The following is an 18,525-nucleotide window of genomic DNA, read 5'->3' as shown; positions in this document are numbered from 1 at the left end:
TGGCATATCCGACAGACCCCCCCCCCGGAGACGTCATGTGGCTTCTCCTTCCATTTTCCGAATCCAGGACCCTACCACTGTTGTGAGCCAGGACCCTACTTTTAACTTAGAACCTTAAATTGTTTTTCTTCTTGGTTACGTCAATATTTAACTTTAGCATTTCCATCTCTTAAGTATGTTAGATTCAAATCAGTTCTTACGCATTCTGTTTCTAGTTGTTCATCTCTGGAATAGTCTTCCTGTCCAATCTGTCATTTGAAAGACTATTTAATTTTTCAGAAGACGCTAAAGATACATTTGTTTTCTCATCATTGCTAGTACAACTTTTGCAGTGTTTGCTTTCCTTATGATATTCGCCTATTTGTAATTCCTGATGAATATTCAGTTGTCTTGTTACATTGGTTATCTCGCCTTGAATCTCGTTATGAGAGAGCTAGTGGGTTATAAATACCTCAAAACATAACATTTTACTGCCTTTGTTTCTGTATTGTTTGAGTGGTTACCATCCTTTTCTGTATTATCTGACTTTTCATTTATCCCACAATCGGTCGGTCCCGTTTAGGTTAAATGATCGTGACTTTATTGTATTCAGTGGTCTTCCACCAGCCTATATGTGTGGTTTGCTAATTTTCCCTCCTCACAATAAAATGTTGCGTTTTCAGACTAATTTAACCTCTTTATTACCCTTCATGTAAGATGATTAGATTTAAAAAATTTCTTGAGGGTTCTTTTCGATACTTAGCTACAGAAGAATAAAACCTTCTTCCAGTAGCACTGAGATCACTAACGAATTATGAAGTTTTTTGTAAAAAGATAAAAGCCTATCTTCTACTATAATAAAACTCACCCTCAACGTTCTGAAGACAACGTTCTGAAGTCACTCAGTCACTCACTGAAGGGTTCATGGATTCATGGTGGTGAAGCCACAACACTGACCATGTCTCTCTGCCCCGCCCTCGCATGACGGACCAATCAGAAAAAACACCCTCAACATTCTGAAACACAAAGGACCATCACAACACTGTTCCCAGGCAACACTAGGCAACATAAGACGGACCAATCAGAGGAAACTATGTGACAATAAGGGAGGAGCATTCCCCAGCAGAATGGGTCATTATCTGTGCAGCACGGAGAGCACAGAACCAACGCTGGAACGAGAGAAGAATATTCCTGCTGTGGGTATGTGCAAAAATAGACCGGGGGAGGGGGGGAGAAATTTTTAAATGCCTAATGCCAGTACTGAAGAGTGCCAGAGGGCCTATAGCACAGACTATATTTGGGATCGCTTGACATGGAGTCACACAAAATAACTCTGTGACACATACACACACAAAAAAAAACCACATGCTAGCGCCCGTTTCATTGGTTTCGGAAAGGGGCCTTTTTTACTAGTCATTTTATAAAATATTTAGAGATAGCTTTTTAAACATTATTTTCTTTCAGATGATATCTGATGCCAGATGTAGCCAGCTTCTTGATTTGTAATCTGCTTTAAACTTATGAAGGGCTTTGGCAGAACATAAGATTAGCATAGCATAACATTTATTTATAAAAATTGATATACCCTCCCCTTGGATTGTCTTTGTATAAAACCAACACAGCTCTATTTTGTGATGATTTGGGGTAATATTTCCTTGCCCAAGATAAAGTGAAAAAAATTAGGAGTGGAGGAGTATTGGGTGCATTAAACTCAAAAAATACAAATAAAACTTTCTGTGATAAATGGTTAATGTTAGTCCATTGGCCAGTAGTCTGGCAATCTTGGGAGCTGAATGGATTTGCAAACATTTTAACTTAAATTACTCAGCAAGCAGACTCCTCCCCTTCTGTCTCATATTCATCACTCAGCTGTGCAGATACTTCCTCCTGCCACATCAGCATTTACTACTGAATGATGATGATTTTCTATGAATTAGTGATTACTTGCTGGGGTCTCAAATGTCAAGGACGACAAAAAAATCTAGTTTCTGAGATAACCAACAGAGGTGAGCTGATCATAAATGGAGCCGTCAGCAGCCTTCTTCAATGAGGGAGATTTGAGGCCAGTCCTGGATTTCTGACAATCCCCAATGCATTCTGGTACTTACAGTGAAATCTACACCTTGTAGAAACGGGGGCTACAAATAGCACAATGCAATGTGATTTAAGTTCTACACAACAGGACTGATAAAAAAAATCTTCCTTCTTAAACTACGTCATTTGGCAACTCTTCATTTCTAGAACACACAGCAAGGTGTATTTGTAGATCTAAAAGAAGTGCAACTATGGAGCTGGGAAAAAGAGGTGGGTAAGCCAGGGGCAGGAGCAAGAAGGAAAAAAGAACTGGATTAGGGAGCAGAGTTGACTTGTCTGCTTTATTCCAGGCTTACCCCCTCCCCTCCTGTTTCCTGCAGGAAGGGGCAGTAACAGAATACTCCTAGACAGAAGCGTCAGAACCCTGCACACAGTAACACTGGTTGGTTGTCAGGGCTGGTGTTAGGAGGTAGCAAACAGGGCAATTACCCTGGGCTCCCATGCCACAGGGGGCCCCCAAGCCTCACTCAAGCTGATGAAAGAATAGCCTGCAGGCAGGCTGTGGGACACTCTCTCCAGCTTCTGCCTTGGGCCCCTGAATGTCTAACACCAGACTTGTTTGAGGCATGCTGTATACTGACACTGATGTATCTATCTTACATACCCTGATGAAGACAATATGAAGGAGAAAGGGACTAACTGCATGTACAGTTCATAAACACTTCAAAGAATATGTTCACAACATTTTTGTTTCATATTTGTTAAAAACGTTCTTCTAAATTTTGTTTTTATCTCATGCTAGAGGTGAATAATTCCAGATTAATCCCTTATAAAGCTGTCTTAATTATTCTACAGCAGGGCAGTTCATTTCTAGTTCTTGAGGGCTGCAAATGAATCGTATACAAATCTATCCCATACATATTCATTAGGGAGTATCCTAAAAACAAATCTGTTTACAGCACTCAAGTATCATCAATTAATACCACCATTCTAGACTTTTCATTCATTTGTACTTGTCAGGATTGCCTTGAAAGCATTTTTTTTTAATAGAGGAACATTAAAAACTAGGTGCATCTTCAGAACCCCCTGAGTATTGGCATTGGCGGAATCAAATACACCAATTAATGATGTGGGAGGCGAAAGAAGCCAAAGGATCCTACAAACGGAAAACTCGAATTTTAAAGATTAGGGGACCTTTTATAGATAACCTCACACACCGTGGTAGAAGCCTTGTACTTAATAAGCTATGATTGGTCAAAAAAGTAATGAGTGTTTGAGCCTTGCAGTTTACACAGTGTTACCCACAAGGGGAGGCGGGAAGAGGGTAGATAAGGGAAAGGGAAGAGTGAGGGGGACAGGATAGTGGGGGGGGGGGGGGGGGGGGGGGGAATGGCACGATCAGAGGATTTAAGCTTAGCAGGGGGGAGGGGGTAAAAGTTAAACGTTTGAAGATGATGTCATGTACACTTAAGCGCTGAGGGGTTGACTGCTAGTTATGTGTTTTAATTGTATCATATGCTTCTTATGTACAGACTTTATGTTATTTTGTCTTCAATAAAATCGTTGAAACATAAAAACTAGGTGCATGATGCAGAAAATCGTTTCTGAAACAGCCAGTACCTTACCAATGTCGTTAGCTAAAGAAGCTGGATCGGAGGCCCCAAGGGTGGCCTCAAACTCCTCCTGCAGACGATAGGCTCTCTGGAGCAGAGCTTCAAGCTTATGAATGAATTCCGCACTAATGATATCCTGCAAACAAGAACAGCGTGTGTAATAATTACAGATTCCTTCTAGGGATATTACAGTAACATGTTCCAGAACTCTGTCAAACCTGAGAACCACATCAACTCTGAAGCAGCATTTTGAACCAGTTACATCACCACTGCCTAACAGTGTAGGACTGAAAATGCCAGTGAAAGAAACTGTCTTCTTTACGAGATCTAATAGATAGCAGCACAAATGTGCCTTTGTTGTTGGCGAACAATTTAAGGATGGTAGCAACAAACATTTTCTGCATAACAAATTTTTATTATAACATTTTTTTTTTATTATAAAGGCATAAACACCAATATTACATTTAAGTAGTACAAACTAACAAATCTGTACCCCTCTCCCCCCCCCCATGTACATTACAACGAGATAAAATTAAACAACTCAAGCATTGGTCCGGGACCTTTACTGTTATTACCCCAAAATCTCTCCCTCAGATTTCTACATAACAAATTTTTTTAAGGATTTTGCGGCCCATATTTTGCATTTTATAACATGTACACCACCTCTATTTACTGTTTCTTCTGAATCCCCAGACAAACATGATTTCTGCGTTTACGCTTGAATTATTACACATTTAAGCACATCATTTCAAATGCTCCAGTTTTCCATCAGTGATTGCTACAAGCCTGGCTTTTGACACAGAAAACACAGGCAACTGCCACCAACATAAAAGAACCTGTTTGTGTGCGAGTATGAATTAGTGCATATTGTTAACCCAAGAGCACAGTAACTGTTGGCATGAGCTGTCGTGCCAGCATGGTAATTCACATGCTAACTACAAAAGGGGCAAGTCTATAAACTGGCATCTGTCTAGGGGCCCTTATGCTGTGCACTTAGTGCCAATTCTATAACAGCATCTTGGTGCCAAGATTCCATTATACAATACTAGCATAAGCTCAGCATTGTCATGCCCATGTATAGGTGCCTTCTTAGGCATAAGGTGGCATGCCTAGGTGCCCCAAGAGATGCACATAGTTTATAGTATTCTATAAACTACAACTGGGGGAGATGCTTATGGCCCAACCCATGAAACATCCACATGTAAATCCCCTCTCCCTTCTAGTTAGGCATTATGGCACTTAGGGTCTGATGCTCAAAGATCTGTTGAAGAAGGAAACTGTACCGTGATTCTAGTGCTAAAAAATTGTTGTGGCATGCTCAAAATAATGAGCATGCAAATTCATGCTGCAATAAAATTGCGGTAGTTGTGCAGCTCAGTGCACAAAATGTGAACATTTCTGTCAGTGTCTGAGTCCAACCTTAACCCCCCCCCCCCTTACCTCAGCCTTTTTAAAATATTAAAAATAAACAAGGGTGTAAAGGGTCCTCTACCCCCTAGCTAGGCCAGGCCTGGCCCAGTCTCCCCGGAAACAGGCCTGGTGGTCTAGTGGAGATCCAACTCACCCCCATACCTTTTTTGTAGGAGGCAGGAGTGATGTCTACTTGCTCCTGCCTCAGCACTGTCATCTTCAAAATTGCGGCACCCTGTGTGGTGCATCCTGGGATTTACTGGGCCTGGCCTTAATACCATAAAAGTTAGAAACTCTCTTATATGGTACTTAGGCCCTGCACGGTGCATCCCAGGATCAACCAGGCGGGGTGGGGTGCTGGCATTTTGAAGATGATTGCACAGAGGCCTTGGAGCAAATAGGTATCAATGTCAGGTCTCCACCAGACCTCTTTCTGGGGAGACCAAGAGGCCACTGGGTGGGCCGGGCTGGGACAGGTCGGGCTAGGACGGCTCAGGCCGGGGAGGGGTGCCACCAGGGCATTTTTGGGCAGGAGGGGTCACTGGACCACACGGGAACATTTTCAGTTTTTTAAATTAGGGGAGGAGGGCAGGGGGGGTTCAGAACAGCATAACTGGGTTGGAGAGAGAGAAGGGGTGCCACTAGACACCCACTCCTCTCATTCAACCTTTCTATGCTGACCTGGACCTGGCATTACTTTTCTAGCAATTGGTGTAGAGTGCTTAATGACCACATTTAAATGCGGTATGCGCTAATGCTTTTGGCATCCACCCTGAAATCATTAGTGCATTCAGTTTACACTATCGCAAGGGCTAGTCCGGCGCTAAATCACTTTTAGTGATAGTGTTAGGTTTTGTGCATCAAGGCCTTAGGCCTTACAGAAGAGTGCCTACTGTACATAGGTGTCTACCTTTCAATTAATGGCACCTTTGACCTGCCTCAGTGGCACCTATTTCTAGGTGCCACTTTAAAGAATTGCCCCATAGTGAGTTATGGATGGAAAGTGTGTGTAGGCTGCACATAGCAGTTAGCACCAGGTACTGTACTACACACAGTCACTTATGCAGTTAGGAAGACTTGCATTTATGTTTATATTTATTGCAATTCTTTATATACCACAGTTCAATACAAAGTCAATGCAGTTTACAGTAAAAACAAGTAAGGGTAGAGGGAAAGACAATGAAACAGCGAACAGAAAACTACGGAAGCAGAGAGAGCTAGAAGAGAGAAAAGGTGCATGTCATAATCTTCAGCCACAGCCAGATCAGTCCTTAGAGATCATCAAATGCTCTGGAAAAGAAGTAGGTCTTAGAGCAACCTTACATCTTGATAAGGATGGCTGCAGAAGAATGTATGCTGGTAATGAGTTCCAGAGTAAAAGGGACCAGAATGTAAGGAGCAGAATCTCTGGTTGATATCCATTTCACTCTTAATGGTGGAGAGATGGCAAGGAGCCTATCCTGGCTGGGGAAAGCAAAGGGAATGAGTGAATCAAAAAGGGGTGTGCGCAGGCCAACCTGCATGGCCTTATAGGCAATAAGTAATATCTTATTCCTACAGCTGACTGGAAGCCAGTGATAGGTCAGGAAAAGGGGAGTGATATAATCACACAATAATGAAGGATTCAAATAGATGTCAAGCTTGCTAATAACCAAAGTGTAAAGAGGTATTAATAGCATCTTTAAATAAGAAGGTGTGGATATCCAGTGGGAGGGAAGCAGCCAATATCTTATTTGCATTCACGAAGCACAAGTCTTCCCTACCAGAGACAGTTACCCAGATGGAAGCCTATGGGTGAGTATCATGTTTTTTAAAGTTAATATAATCAGAAATTCTAAATATAAATATTCCTCGGTACCAGTCCACAGAACAATAGTGAGCATTCCAATTTAAATGGGAGTTAATATAATGGTCAGTTTGAATAAGTTATATGATATCTACTATCCTAAGACAATACAACAAATATTTGAGGAGCTAGAGTGACGGGAAGGGCTCAGAATTGCTTAGTTAGGTACAGTACAGTTGATGCTTCTACCTAAATGTTTGTATCTCTTTGCTTCATTACCAATAGAAATACTTAAAGCTACATTTTTTTAACTCTACCAGAAAATGTTTTCTTTATTTGGAAGCACAAGCCACCCAGGGTCAAGAGAGAGCAGATGTATCAACCTAAAGATAAAGAAGGAAAGGGAGTTCCCAATCTCCAAGCAATTCAAGTAGTCTTGAGTAATTTTACAGCAAATCCTTTCTTAATACATTACAGGCATTAGCATAGTTGCCAGTGAGAAAGGTAAGAGATGCTGTTCATAGAATTGGGCAATACACAAGACTAACAAATGAGATATGGCATGCCTTGAGAATTAACCCTTTAGTGTCCAATGTTCCCATATGGCTTATTACAGGAACATTGGACACTATTTGAATCATAAACAATATTTTTTTGTCTACCCCCATACAGGATGCATCAGGATTTCAACCTGGATTACAGGATTCAATATACAAAAATGGGGAAAAAAAAAGTACAAACTTTAGGGCAACTTGCAGAGGAGGGAAAGGTTGTAACCTTTGATGGAGGCATATGGAATTGAAAATAGGGACCATGTTCGGTACATAAAGTTGAGGATTTTTTTTTTTTTTTACAGAGGCATAGTCTGAGGGACCTTACACGGGAAGAATGAAAAATAGAAAAGGCACTGAAAAGGGGATGGGGTAATGGTTAGTGCACTGGGCTGAGAACCTGAAGAACTGGGTTCACATTCCCACTACAGCTCCTTCTGACTGGTCAAGTCACTCAACCCTTCACTGCCCCAAGTACAAAAACTTTGATTGTAAGCCCACTAAGGACAGAGAAAGTACCTGAATATACCACGTAAATTGCTTTGGTTGTACCACAGAAAGGTGGTATATCAAATCCATTACCCTTAACCCTTAAAGGCAGAATATTTAGAACCTATAAGACCTTCATAGGGTTAAATACATGTGACAGACTTTATGATAAACAATGAGAAAGCTAATAGGGGAAGGACTAGGAGATAAGCAGTGCCAGAAGATTTATCCATAAGGTGTTCAAAAGAAGTAGCTTGACAGAAAACAGCTAAAACATTTTATATCAGTGGTACTATATACCTCAGAGACTGCAGCAGATCTATGCTACAGATACAGGGAAGTGTTAGTGTAAACATCGTCAAGCAGGTACCTTTCAACATGTGTGGTGGTTGTGCCCTAAAGCCTAGCTTTTCTGGACAGAAATAGCATAACTAATCATGAAGATTGTTGTGATTAGTGTGGAGACATCCATTAAAGGTTTCTTGCTCAATGGGAATCTGCCAGAAGTGGGTTGTGAAACCCAACGCCTTGTAACTCCTGTGGCCACAGCAGCAAATTTATCCCTGACTACATGTTGGAACACAGTGGATCAAGCCTTGAAAAAAAATGATGTACATTTAATGTCAAAAGTTACAGTTTTGCAGATTTGATTCATTTCTAAAAGTTTGGGGGCCATATATGAAATCAAGGAATCTCCAGTAAAAAGGGCTATTCTCTTGGAGTGTTGGGTGATAGAGGTATAGTAATGGCAGTCAACCTAGACTGTAAGTTTGAGGATGGGGACAAGAGAATTGAGGGAGGGGGGATGAGAAGGTTGGGTCTTTAAGGGAAGGGAAGATATAGAAGTTGTAGGGTTCAGGCATATTGTTACGTTATACTTTTTAAAAATAATTTATTAATTTTATTTTAATTAGTAGCTATAGTTGCTTTGGCTTAACTGTTACATTTACATTAGATGTAAAAGTGCTGGAGGAACCCTGAAGAGATGGCAGGGCCTCTAGTATATGGTGGCTCTTTATACAGAAATAAAATTAAATTAAAAAAAAGAAGGTATGGATGGATCTTATTTGTTACAACGCAAAGTAGTAGGACTTAATAGTGGAGGAAATGTGATGCTCAAATAAAAGCTCTGTGTGAATGATCTCCCTTAAGACTTTAAGAGCGTTAAGAGCAACAGGCTTTCCAAGGAGTGGGGTGAGAGATGGAAGAAAGAAGGAGCTTGTCAAAATTTAGAACAAATTTGATGAGCAGCAAACCACGCAGATAGACAGTGGTTAAGTGGGTCCAGATCAGGAGATTTTTTTGAGTCTGTACAATAGAGAATCTGAACATCATTAGCAAACAAATAAGGGCTCAAACGAAGTGACTGAATCAGAGTGATAAGTGGAGCGAGCAAGAGATTGAACAAAACTGGTACCAAGGTGGAATCTTGGGGGACGACCTTGATTGGGAACTGTTAACAATTATAGGGGTCCTTCTACAAAGGTGAACTGAAAAATGGCTTGCGGTAGTGTAGGCGCAAGTTTTGGATGCGCGCCAATCCAATTTTCAGAGCGCCTGTGAAAAAGGCCTTTTTGTTTTGGGCCAAAAATGGACGTGCAGCAAAATCAAAATTGCTGTGCATCCATTTTGGGTCTGAGACCTTACCGCCAGCCATTGACCTAGCGGTAAAGAATCCGGGCGGTAATGACCTACGCATGTCAAATGCCACTTGACGCACGTCCAAAAACAAAAAATATTTTTCGGACACACACCAAAGATGAAATTATCACAAGAGCCATGTGGTAGTCGGGCAGTAATTCCATTTACGTGGCTTAGTAAAAGGACCCTACAAAGAGGCAATTGGACAAAAAAAAAAAAACACAGATCAGTATCATACCATCAACTCCTAAGTCTGATAACCTTGTCAACAATAGCTGATGATTAACCAGGTTAAGATCAAGAGAGACTACATAGGGAGACAGTGGGTGAGAGCTTTTCTGTGAAGTAACTAACTATATAGGAAGATGCTGGGATTACACCCAACAGTTAGAACACAGGATTTGCACTTACCACACTTAATCTTTTTCAGCTATAGCACACTTTGGTAAAATGGTCCCCAAATTTAGGCAGGTGTCAAATTGTTATTACTGCTTCTATTCCATTATCCAGGCCTGCAGCCAAGCCTACAAAACCAATGAGCAAAAGACAATGCGAGACCTGTGAGCTGGCACACATCTGCTCATAGGTCCTGTTGTAGCCCCTATGCCCATAGGCGGTCAGTGGCCCAACTGTTTGGGGAGGCTAAAGGGGGTGGAGTTAGGGATGGGGCCAGGGGTGGAGCTTAAATCCATAATTGTCTAATAACACACAGAAAAAAAATAAATAAAAATAAAAGTCACAACACTTTTATTAAATTTAGATATTAAATATGTATCATATGTCAAAGAATAAAGTGATTGCTCAAAGCATATACTAACCATAATCGCTCAACTGCAAAACACTATGCACAACTTTGTGGAAAAACACACTCAGAACTTTACTGTACCAAAAATATTACACTGGGCAGAACCTAATACACCATTAGGGGCTTATAGCCCATTTAGTTATGTTTAAACAAAAGAGATCTGCAAAAGAGATCTGCATTAAAAAATATTTATTTTTATTTTGACCTATAAAACCACTTGTCCCTGAAACATGCCTAAAAACAGAATAATCCAGTTGTGTATCTAAAATGCTAATTCCTACAAATGAGATGACATTAAAATGTGATTCCATGTGCCCCAGCTTTAGCCATGTTACGATCAACAATCAAGAACAACCTGGATGCAGCAGCTCAAAAGTTTGTTTGTTTTGTTTGGGCTGAAGGCAGTGAGGATGTCATGCTGGGGGAAACTCATTAACCAAATTGGCTTCCTTGTTTACTTACTGGGCTATAAAGGCTCACTTCCACTCGTTTTGGGAGTCTTGCATCTTTCTCCCTGTTTCTTCTGCTGCCTGCTGTCTCCCCGGTGGTCATTTTTACTGCACTGAAGAGTTCTGCCTCGGCACCGGCAATTCAGAGACTCAGAGTCAGCCTTCTGCCAGCGTCGGGGCTTCTCCTCAGGGGCGTCCAGGACTCTAACGTAACTTCCTCTTTTCTGCAGAGGTGGGGGGGAGTGAGACATGCCTGAAGAGAAAGCCCCGATGCTGGCAGAAGGCTGACTCTGAATTGCCGGTGCCGAGGCAGAACTCTTCAGTGCAGTAAAAATGACGATGGAGACGGCGGGCAGCAGAAGAAACACAAGATGGTCAGGGTTGGGCTGGGGAGGCTTAGCCTCCCCAAGCCTCTTATACGGGGCGCCTATGCCTATGCCCCTTGCACAGGTTTCCCCTGGTAACAGGAGTCCATGAGAGAGACACAAGGTATGGCTGCTGCTTGGCCTGCCAGTGTGTGTCTGCTGGCTAACAAGCCCCATGCTTTTATGGCTGGTCAGGTGTGAATACAAACCAGGAGGAGTGTGCTCAAGTCTGGGGAGGAAAGGCAAACTGCTACTTTTTAAAAATCAGTGATGAGGATGCATCTTGACGCTCGCATAATGTGGGAAAGGGAAAGGGGACTTAATATACCGCCTTTCTGTGGTATTTTGCAACTACATTCAAAGTAGTTTACATATATACAGGTACTTATTTTGTACCTGAGGCAATGGAGGGTTAAGTGACTTGCCCACAGTCACAAGCAGCTGCAGTGGGAATCGAACCCAGTTCCCCAGGATCAAAGTCTGCTGCACTAACCACTAGGCTACTCCTCCACTATCTCAAAACTGGAGGACTGAAAGGAGAGAATAAGCCAAAACCCTTATTGAAATGTGATTAGTGCTGTTGAAATGTCATCTGAACTCAGCTGTAAAGGTTGCACACCATCTTTAAGAAAGAGTTGATTTTGCATAATACTGTGAATATAACAAAAGAGAGGGAACAAAGTACAAACTAAAGTCCAAACAAAAAAACAGCACCACGGGCCTTTAAAATGGAACAAAGTTCTTTAATGAATGAGCCTTGACCCGGGTCAAGGCTCATTCATTAAAGAACTTTGTTCCATTTTAAAGGCCCGTGGTGCTGTTTTTTTGTTTGCATAATACTGTGAAACCTTATTTATTCAATTTAATAAACTGTTCGCTATCCTGCTTTGCTTTAATGTTTTATTGTTTGTATATCCTTCTCTTTTGGAATTAACCAAATATAAGCAGTGTATAATACTTGTCTCTGTTATCAAGATACATAATGGTTATTGTTTATTTGTTCAAGTGTTTTGATTATTAATTTTAATATAGAATAAAACAAAGAAATATTGCACTTAAAACTGCTCACTATCCTACTGGAAGAATCCTACTGAATTCAATGGAGTCCAAAAAGATGTTAATTCAGCCTTAGAGGCAATGCAGAAAGCCATGTGCTAGAGCCCTGTGTACATGTTTTTTGTACTGTAAGCACAATACCGTGCTATGCACAGAAAGCTAAGTATATGCAAATTGTATGTTTGCAGAATCTGCACATTAATTGGAGGGAGGGAGCCTGCTGGATGCATGGACACAAAGGTTTTGCAGTAAGTGCAACTTGTGCATGTCAGAACAAAAGCTGAAGTGTCAGCACATATCAGCACAGCAAAAATTTCTTGCACATACATTTTTGTGAGGCTGATATTTATGTGTGCTGACATTTTCATTTTTGTTCCGACACGCGTACAAGCTCTATTACCTCTCATCAGTCACTTCTTTCTGGCTGCAGATGACGACAAAACTGGCAGTTAAATCTTACAAAAACGGCCTTAAATCCTCTCCGCTAACTCTTCTACACTGCCCTGGACCTGGTGAATAATTTCTCATATTGCCCATACATCAAAAGCCACAGTTCCCTTCTCTGCATTGCAGCGGAATACTTAATGACCTCATCACCATACATTTTTAATGAAATGTGCGGCCATATCTTCTGCACGATTTAACACCTCTTTGGTTTTCTTGGCCATTAACGTGTGCATACAACCCTTGGTAACCCCATGGTTAGGCTTGCGGTAGCTTTCTGCATCGGGCCTTCAGTGATGTACTACTACTACTACTAATTATCATTTCTATAGCGCTACTAGTTGTATGCAGCACTGTACACTTGAACATGAACAGGCTGTCCCTGCTCGACAGAGCTTACAACCTAATCAGGACAGACAAAACAGGACAAATAAGGGATAAGGACAAAGAGTAGCAAGATTCTGTGCAGAATCTCAAAGTAGCAAGATTCCGGAATCCCAAAGGCTACTACTACTTCTTATCATTTCTATAGCACTACTAGCCATACACAGAGCTGAACATGAAGAGACAGTCCCTGCTCAACAGAGTTTACAGTCTAATCAGGACAGACAAACAGAACAAATAAGGGATAAGTGAATTATTTAAGGTGGGAATGATAAAACAGACATGGGTAATGAACAAGTGAATAGGAATTAGGAGTTAAAAGCAGCCTCAACAAGGTGGGCTTTTAGCCTAGATGTGAAAATTATGCAATGCCAGAAAACTAGTTGGTTATTGAATGTATTACAAAATAAGGACTCACTTCGACATTTTCTTCTGCAATAGCATCGCCTGCTCCCAGCTTGATGGAACCACAGTTTGCTTCATCTTCGGCTTGTCTGTTTCGAAAAGTTAATGCCTGCTCCCACCGACGTAGTGCCTCCTCAAATAGTTCCATGCCTAAATAAAGAGGCAGCAATTAAGCAACTTGCATTCCAGAAAACTGCAGTCGTTTGTACAAAACTAGAAAGTCAATGCAACTAACTGGAAATTGGTAAACCCCAGAGCACCTCAAAATTCTAACTAAGAAGCAAAAAGTTCCGCTCAGTGAGCTTAACAGAGTACTCTTGCATTACTACCACTGGCATCAATAGTCGCTTTTCATCAATCACATTCTACTTTTCATTTTTGCCCCTGCTTTATATGAAATCAAAATCAATTTGTTTGACTATTGTATCAACCAAAGTTAAACCAGTATCAGGAGCAAAAGTCCATTTAGACTTGACTAGAAAATACACCACAAGCTTCTTAGACAGAGCTGGGAATGGGAGGTGACTTGCAAATACGAAGGAAAATTTTTTCTCTATTTTACAGCCCTTCTTTATTGCCTTTATTCAGGTCACTGCAGCGACGACTAACGATGGTGCTGAGCTCAGAACATGCACCAAGGCTTTTGCTGGAATCCTGCACAGGTCCTAAATCCACCCATGAAGGGGATAATTCTATAACAAGGCACATAAGTTACATGCCTAGATGCAGCATGCAAAACACTAAATCTATAATGGCATCATGAAGGAGCAAAAGGGATACTCAGGGAGGACAAAGCCATAGCAGAGAGACTGAATGAATTCTTTGTTTCGGTTTTTACGGAAGAAGATGTAAGAGATCTACCTGTACCAAAAATGATTTTCAAGGGTGATGATGCGGAGGAACTGAAAGAAATCTCAGTGAACCTGGAAGACGTACTGAGCCAAATCAACAAGTTAAAGAGTGATAAGTCACCTGGACCGGATGGTATACACCCCAGGGCACTGAAAGAACTCAAAACCTGTCGTTAAAATCGTCAGTAGTACCTGAAGATTGAAGGGTGGCAATGTAACACCGATTTTTAAAATGGGTTCCAGGGGTGATTTGGGAAATTACAGAACGATAAGCCTGACTTCAGTTCTGAGCAAAATAGTCGAAACTATTTAAAGAATAAAATTACGGAACACACAAACAAACATGGTTTAATGAGGCAGAGCCTGCATGGGTTCAGACAAGGGAAGTCTAGCATTATCGATTTGCTTCATTTCTTTGTGTGAATAAACATATGGATAATGGTGAGCCAGTTGATGAAGTGTATCTAGATTTTCAGAAAGCCTTTAACAGAGTTCCTCAGGAGAGACTCCTGAGAACATTTAAAAAAAAGTCATGGGAGAGGAGGCAATATTCTTCTGTGGATTAGGAATTGGTATTAAATAGAAAAAAAGGGTAGGTTAAATGGCCCTTTTTCTCAATGGAGGAGGGTGAATAATGGAGTGCTGCAGGGATCTGTACTGAGACTGGTTCTATTTAACACATTTATAAATGATCTGGAAATCAGAATGAGTGAGGTGATTAAATTTGCAGATGACACAAAAGTATTCAAGGTTGTCAAAACACATAAAGATTGTGAAAAATTGCAGGAAGACCTTAGGAAACTGACTAGGTATTCAAATGGCAGAATAAACTTAATGTAGACAAATGCAAAGTGATGCACACTGGGAAGAATAATTTGAATCACAGTAAACTGATGCTACAGTCTGCCTTAGGAATCAGCACTCAAGAAAAAGATCTAGGTTTCATCGTAGACAATACACTGAAATATTCTGCTCAGTGTGCGTCTGTGGCCAAAAAAGAAAATAGGATGCTAGGAAATATTAGGAAAGGGATGCAAACTAAGACCAAAAATATTATAATGCCTCTATAATTGCTCCATGGTGTGACCTCACCTCGAATACTGTGCTCGGTTCTGGTCGCCGTTTCTCAAAAAAGATATAGTGGAATTAGAAAAGGTTCAAAGAAGAGTGACCAAACTGATAAAGAGGATGGAACTCCTTCCATACGAGGACAGGCTAAAGAGGTTAGGGCTCTTCAACTTGAAAAAAAAAGAGATGACTAAGGGGGGGGGGGGGATATGACTGAGGTCTACAGAGTGGTGTAAAAACAGGCAGAAGAATACATTTCAAAAAGTACAAAGACCAGGGGACACTCAATGAAATTACATGGAAATACTTTTAAAACAAATAGGAGGAAATATGTTTTGTACTCAAAGAATAGTTAAGCTCTGGAACTCGCTGCCGGAAGATGTATTCTTGACAGCAGAAATAGTTAATAAAAGCGAATCCGCTGAACATAAAGCTTGACATGGAGTATATTTACTGAGAAAACCAGACAAAGGAGACCTTTCCTGTTCATAAAAATCCCTATAAGTCAAGACTAATATCTTAAAATTAATAGGGTAAAAAAACAGGCAACCAATGTTAACGCACATATGATAGAGTCGCATGATCAGACCGATCGGTATCACCCAATATCCATATCGCAACATTCTGAAGCATTTGTAGTTTTTTTTAAATTCTCAACAGAAATCCCTACCAATATCCCATTTGCATAATCAAACAACGACATAAAAAGAGAATTAACTAAAACCTGAAATCAAAGCACCATAAATCCATGCCAAACCAACAAATCTGCAGTAAAACAAAGTTGGGAGTCAATAATGACTCCCAAATATCGAAAGGACTAACAAACGGGAGCTCCCCAGCTAAAAACTGAATGGACTTTTCAGGTCGCACACAGGTTGCCTTCAATTTAGCCACAAATCTATTTATCTCAACAACTTTGCCCTTCCTAGCTTGTTTGTCTATATTTCTCAACTGAACTTGCCTGGCCTGCCTATTAAGATGTTCTATTGTATAGTACTGACATTACAAGCATCATATCTATGCTATTTGATTGTTCTAAAGTGTGCCTATTCATGTGTGTCATTTGCATTGTGCAGACATCGGGCCAAATATTTAGATTGCGAGAGTTAGCCCAGCTATCTCCTGAGGTTGGTGCTGAGCCTGGATATTCAATGCTGGGCCATCTCCAGTGATCGGTATTGAATATCTGATTTATTTTTGGCTGGTTCAAACTTAACTGGACAAGTCAATATTCAGCACTGGCTGGTTGGGTTTGAACCGGCCAAAGATAGGTCTGGTATTCACGTGGCCAAATATGGCTGCCAAACTTGAGCTGAAAATCAGCGGATAGCCAGTTATATCACATGATATAACCAGCTAGTCACTAGCTGCCAACCATAAATTTTCAGGGGGTCGTGGCAATTTGCGGATAGCCAGTTATGGGGCATTTAACTGGCCAGGTGTCGGTTCTTGCCAGTTAAATGCTTTTGAATATTGGGGGGGGGGGGTTATCATATTTGTTATTTGACTGTCCTAATGTGTGCCTAATAAGGTGTTTTATTTGTATTGTGTTGATATTATGAATCGGGCTTTTCAGTTTGGAGAAGAGACGGCTGAAGGGAGACATGATAGAGGTATATAAAATATTGAGTGGAGTGGAACAGCTTTCCAAAAATACTAGGATTAGGGGGCATGCGATGAAACTACAGTGTAGTAAATTTAAAACAAATCGGAGAAAATTTTTCTTCACCCAACGCATAATTAAACTCTGGAATTCGTTGCCGGAGAACATGGTGAAGGCGGTTAGCTTAGCAGAGTTTAAAAAGGGGTTAGACGGTTTCCTAAAGGACAAGTCCATAAACCACTACTAAATGGACTTGGGAAAAATCCACAATTCCAGGAATAACATGTATAGAATGTTTGTACGTTTGGGAAGCTTGCCAGGTGCTCTTGGCCTGGATTGGCCGCTGTCGTGGACAGGATGCTGGGCTCGATAGACCCTTGGTCTTTTCCCAGTGTGGCATTACTTATGTACTTATGTAGTTACAGCGGTTAGCATATCTGGGTTTTAAAAAGGTTTGGGCAAGTTCCTGGAGGAAAAGTCCAGGGTCTGTTATTGAGATAGACATGGGGAAGCCACTGCTTGCCCCGGGATTGGTAGCATGGAATGTTGCTACTAATTGGGTTTCTGCCAGGTACTTGTGACCTGGATTGGCCACTTTTGGAAGCAGGATACTGGGCTAGATGGACCAGTATGGCTATTCTTAAGTTCTTATGGGTGCCCAGATTCCAATATAGAATACTAGATAAGTCAATATCTATGTATCTACATTAAGGTGCACAGATTTCACACTTAGTGAATTTCTGATCTGAAAAAGAAGATATTGCCTTAAATTAGTACCTTATTTTCTTACTCCTGTTACTCTATCTTATCTATATGTTCCATCTTTGCATACACCCTATGCTGTCTATTAAAATGTTTTATTACGTATTGTGTTGACATTGTAATGTAGCATACTATTGGGCTCATTTTCGAAAGAGAAGGATGCCCATCTCTTGACATAAATCGGAAGATGGACGTCCTTCTCTCAGAAAACTCCAAATTGGTATAATCGAAAGCCAGTTTTGGACATCCCCAACTGCACTCCGTCGCAGGGACAGCCAAAGTTCAAGGGGGCATGTCGGAGGCATAGCAAAGGCAGGACTTAGGCGTGCCTAACACTTGGACGTCCTTGACCCATAATGGAAAAAAAGAAGGACGTCCCTGACGTTTGCACCCGTACCTGTTTTTATTACGACTAAGGCACAAAAAGGTGCCCAAACTGACCAGATGACCACCAGAGAAAATTGGGGATGACCTCCCGTTACTCCCCCCACTGGTCACTAAACCCCCCCCCCTCTCAAAAAAAACTTTAAAAATATGTCGTGCCAGCCTCAGATGTCATACTAGGGTCCGTGACAGCAGTATGCAGGGACCTGGAGCAATTTTAGTGGACGAGTGCACATCAGACAGGCGGACCCAGCACACCCCCTCCCCCCCCCCCCCCCCGCCCTGCTACGTTTGTGGAGGAAACAGCTAGCCCTCCAAAACCAACCAGAAACCCACTGTACCCACATTTAGGTGCCTCCTTCACCCGTAAGGGCTATGTGTCGTGTTCTCGAGGACCTTGGCATTCTGTCAGGCTTCTTCCCCGGGAACCCTGGGTACGTGAGTCC

General features: G+C 41.3%; 1 protein-coding gene across 1 annotated transcript in view; it reads right to left on the bottom strand.

Moving 5' to 3' along the window:
- Positions 1-18,525, bottom strand: part of MIGA1 (mitoguardin 1) — a 159,669-nt gene that overhangs the window by 121,973 nt on the left and 19,171 nt on the right. The window contains exons 6-7 of the mRNA XM_030207037.1: positions 13,425-13,561; positions 3,639-3,762 (exon numbers count right to left, since the gene is read on the bottom strand). Of these exons, the coding sequence (XP_030062897.1) occupies positions 3,639-3,762; positions 13,425-13,561 (261 nt within the window). The remainder of the gene's footprint in view (positions 1-3,638; positions 3,763-13,424; positions 13,562-18,525) is intronic.

Source organism: Microcaecilia unicolor, chromosome 6, assembly GCF_901765095.1.
Source record: "Microcaecilia unicolor chromosome 6, aMicUni1.1, whole genome shotgun sequence".
Classification (NCBI taxonomy): domain Eukaryota; kingdom Metazoa; phylum Chordata; class Amphibia; order Gymnophiona; family Siphonopidae; genus Microcaecilia; species Microcaecilia unicolor.
This window is presented reverse-complemented; position numbering and strand designations above follow the sequence as displayed.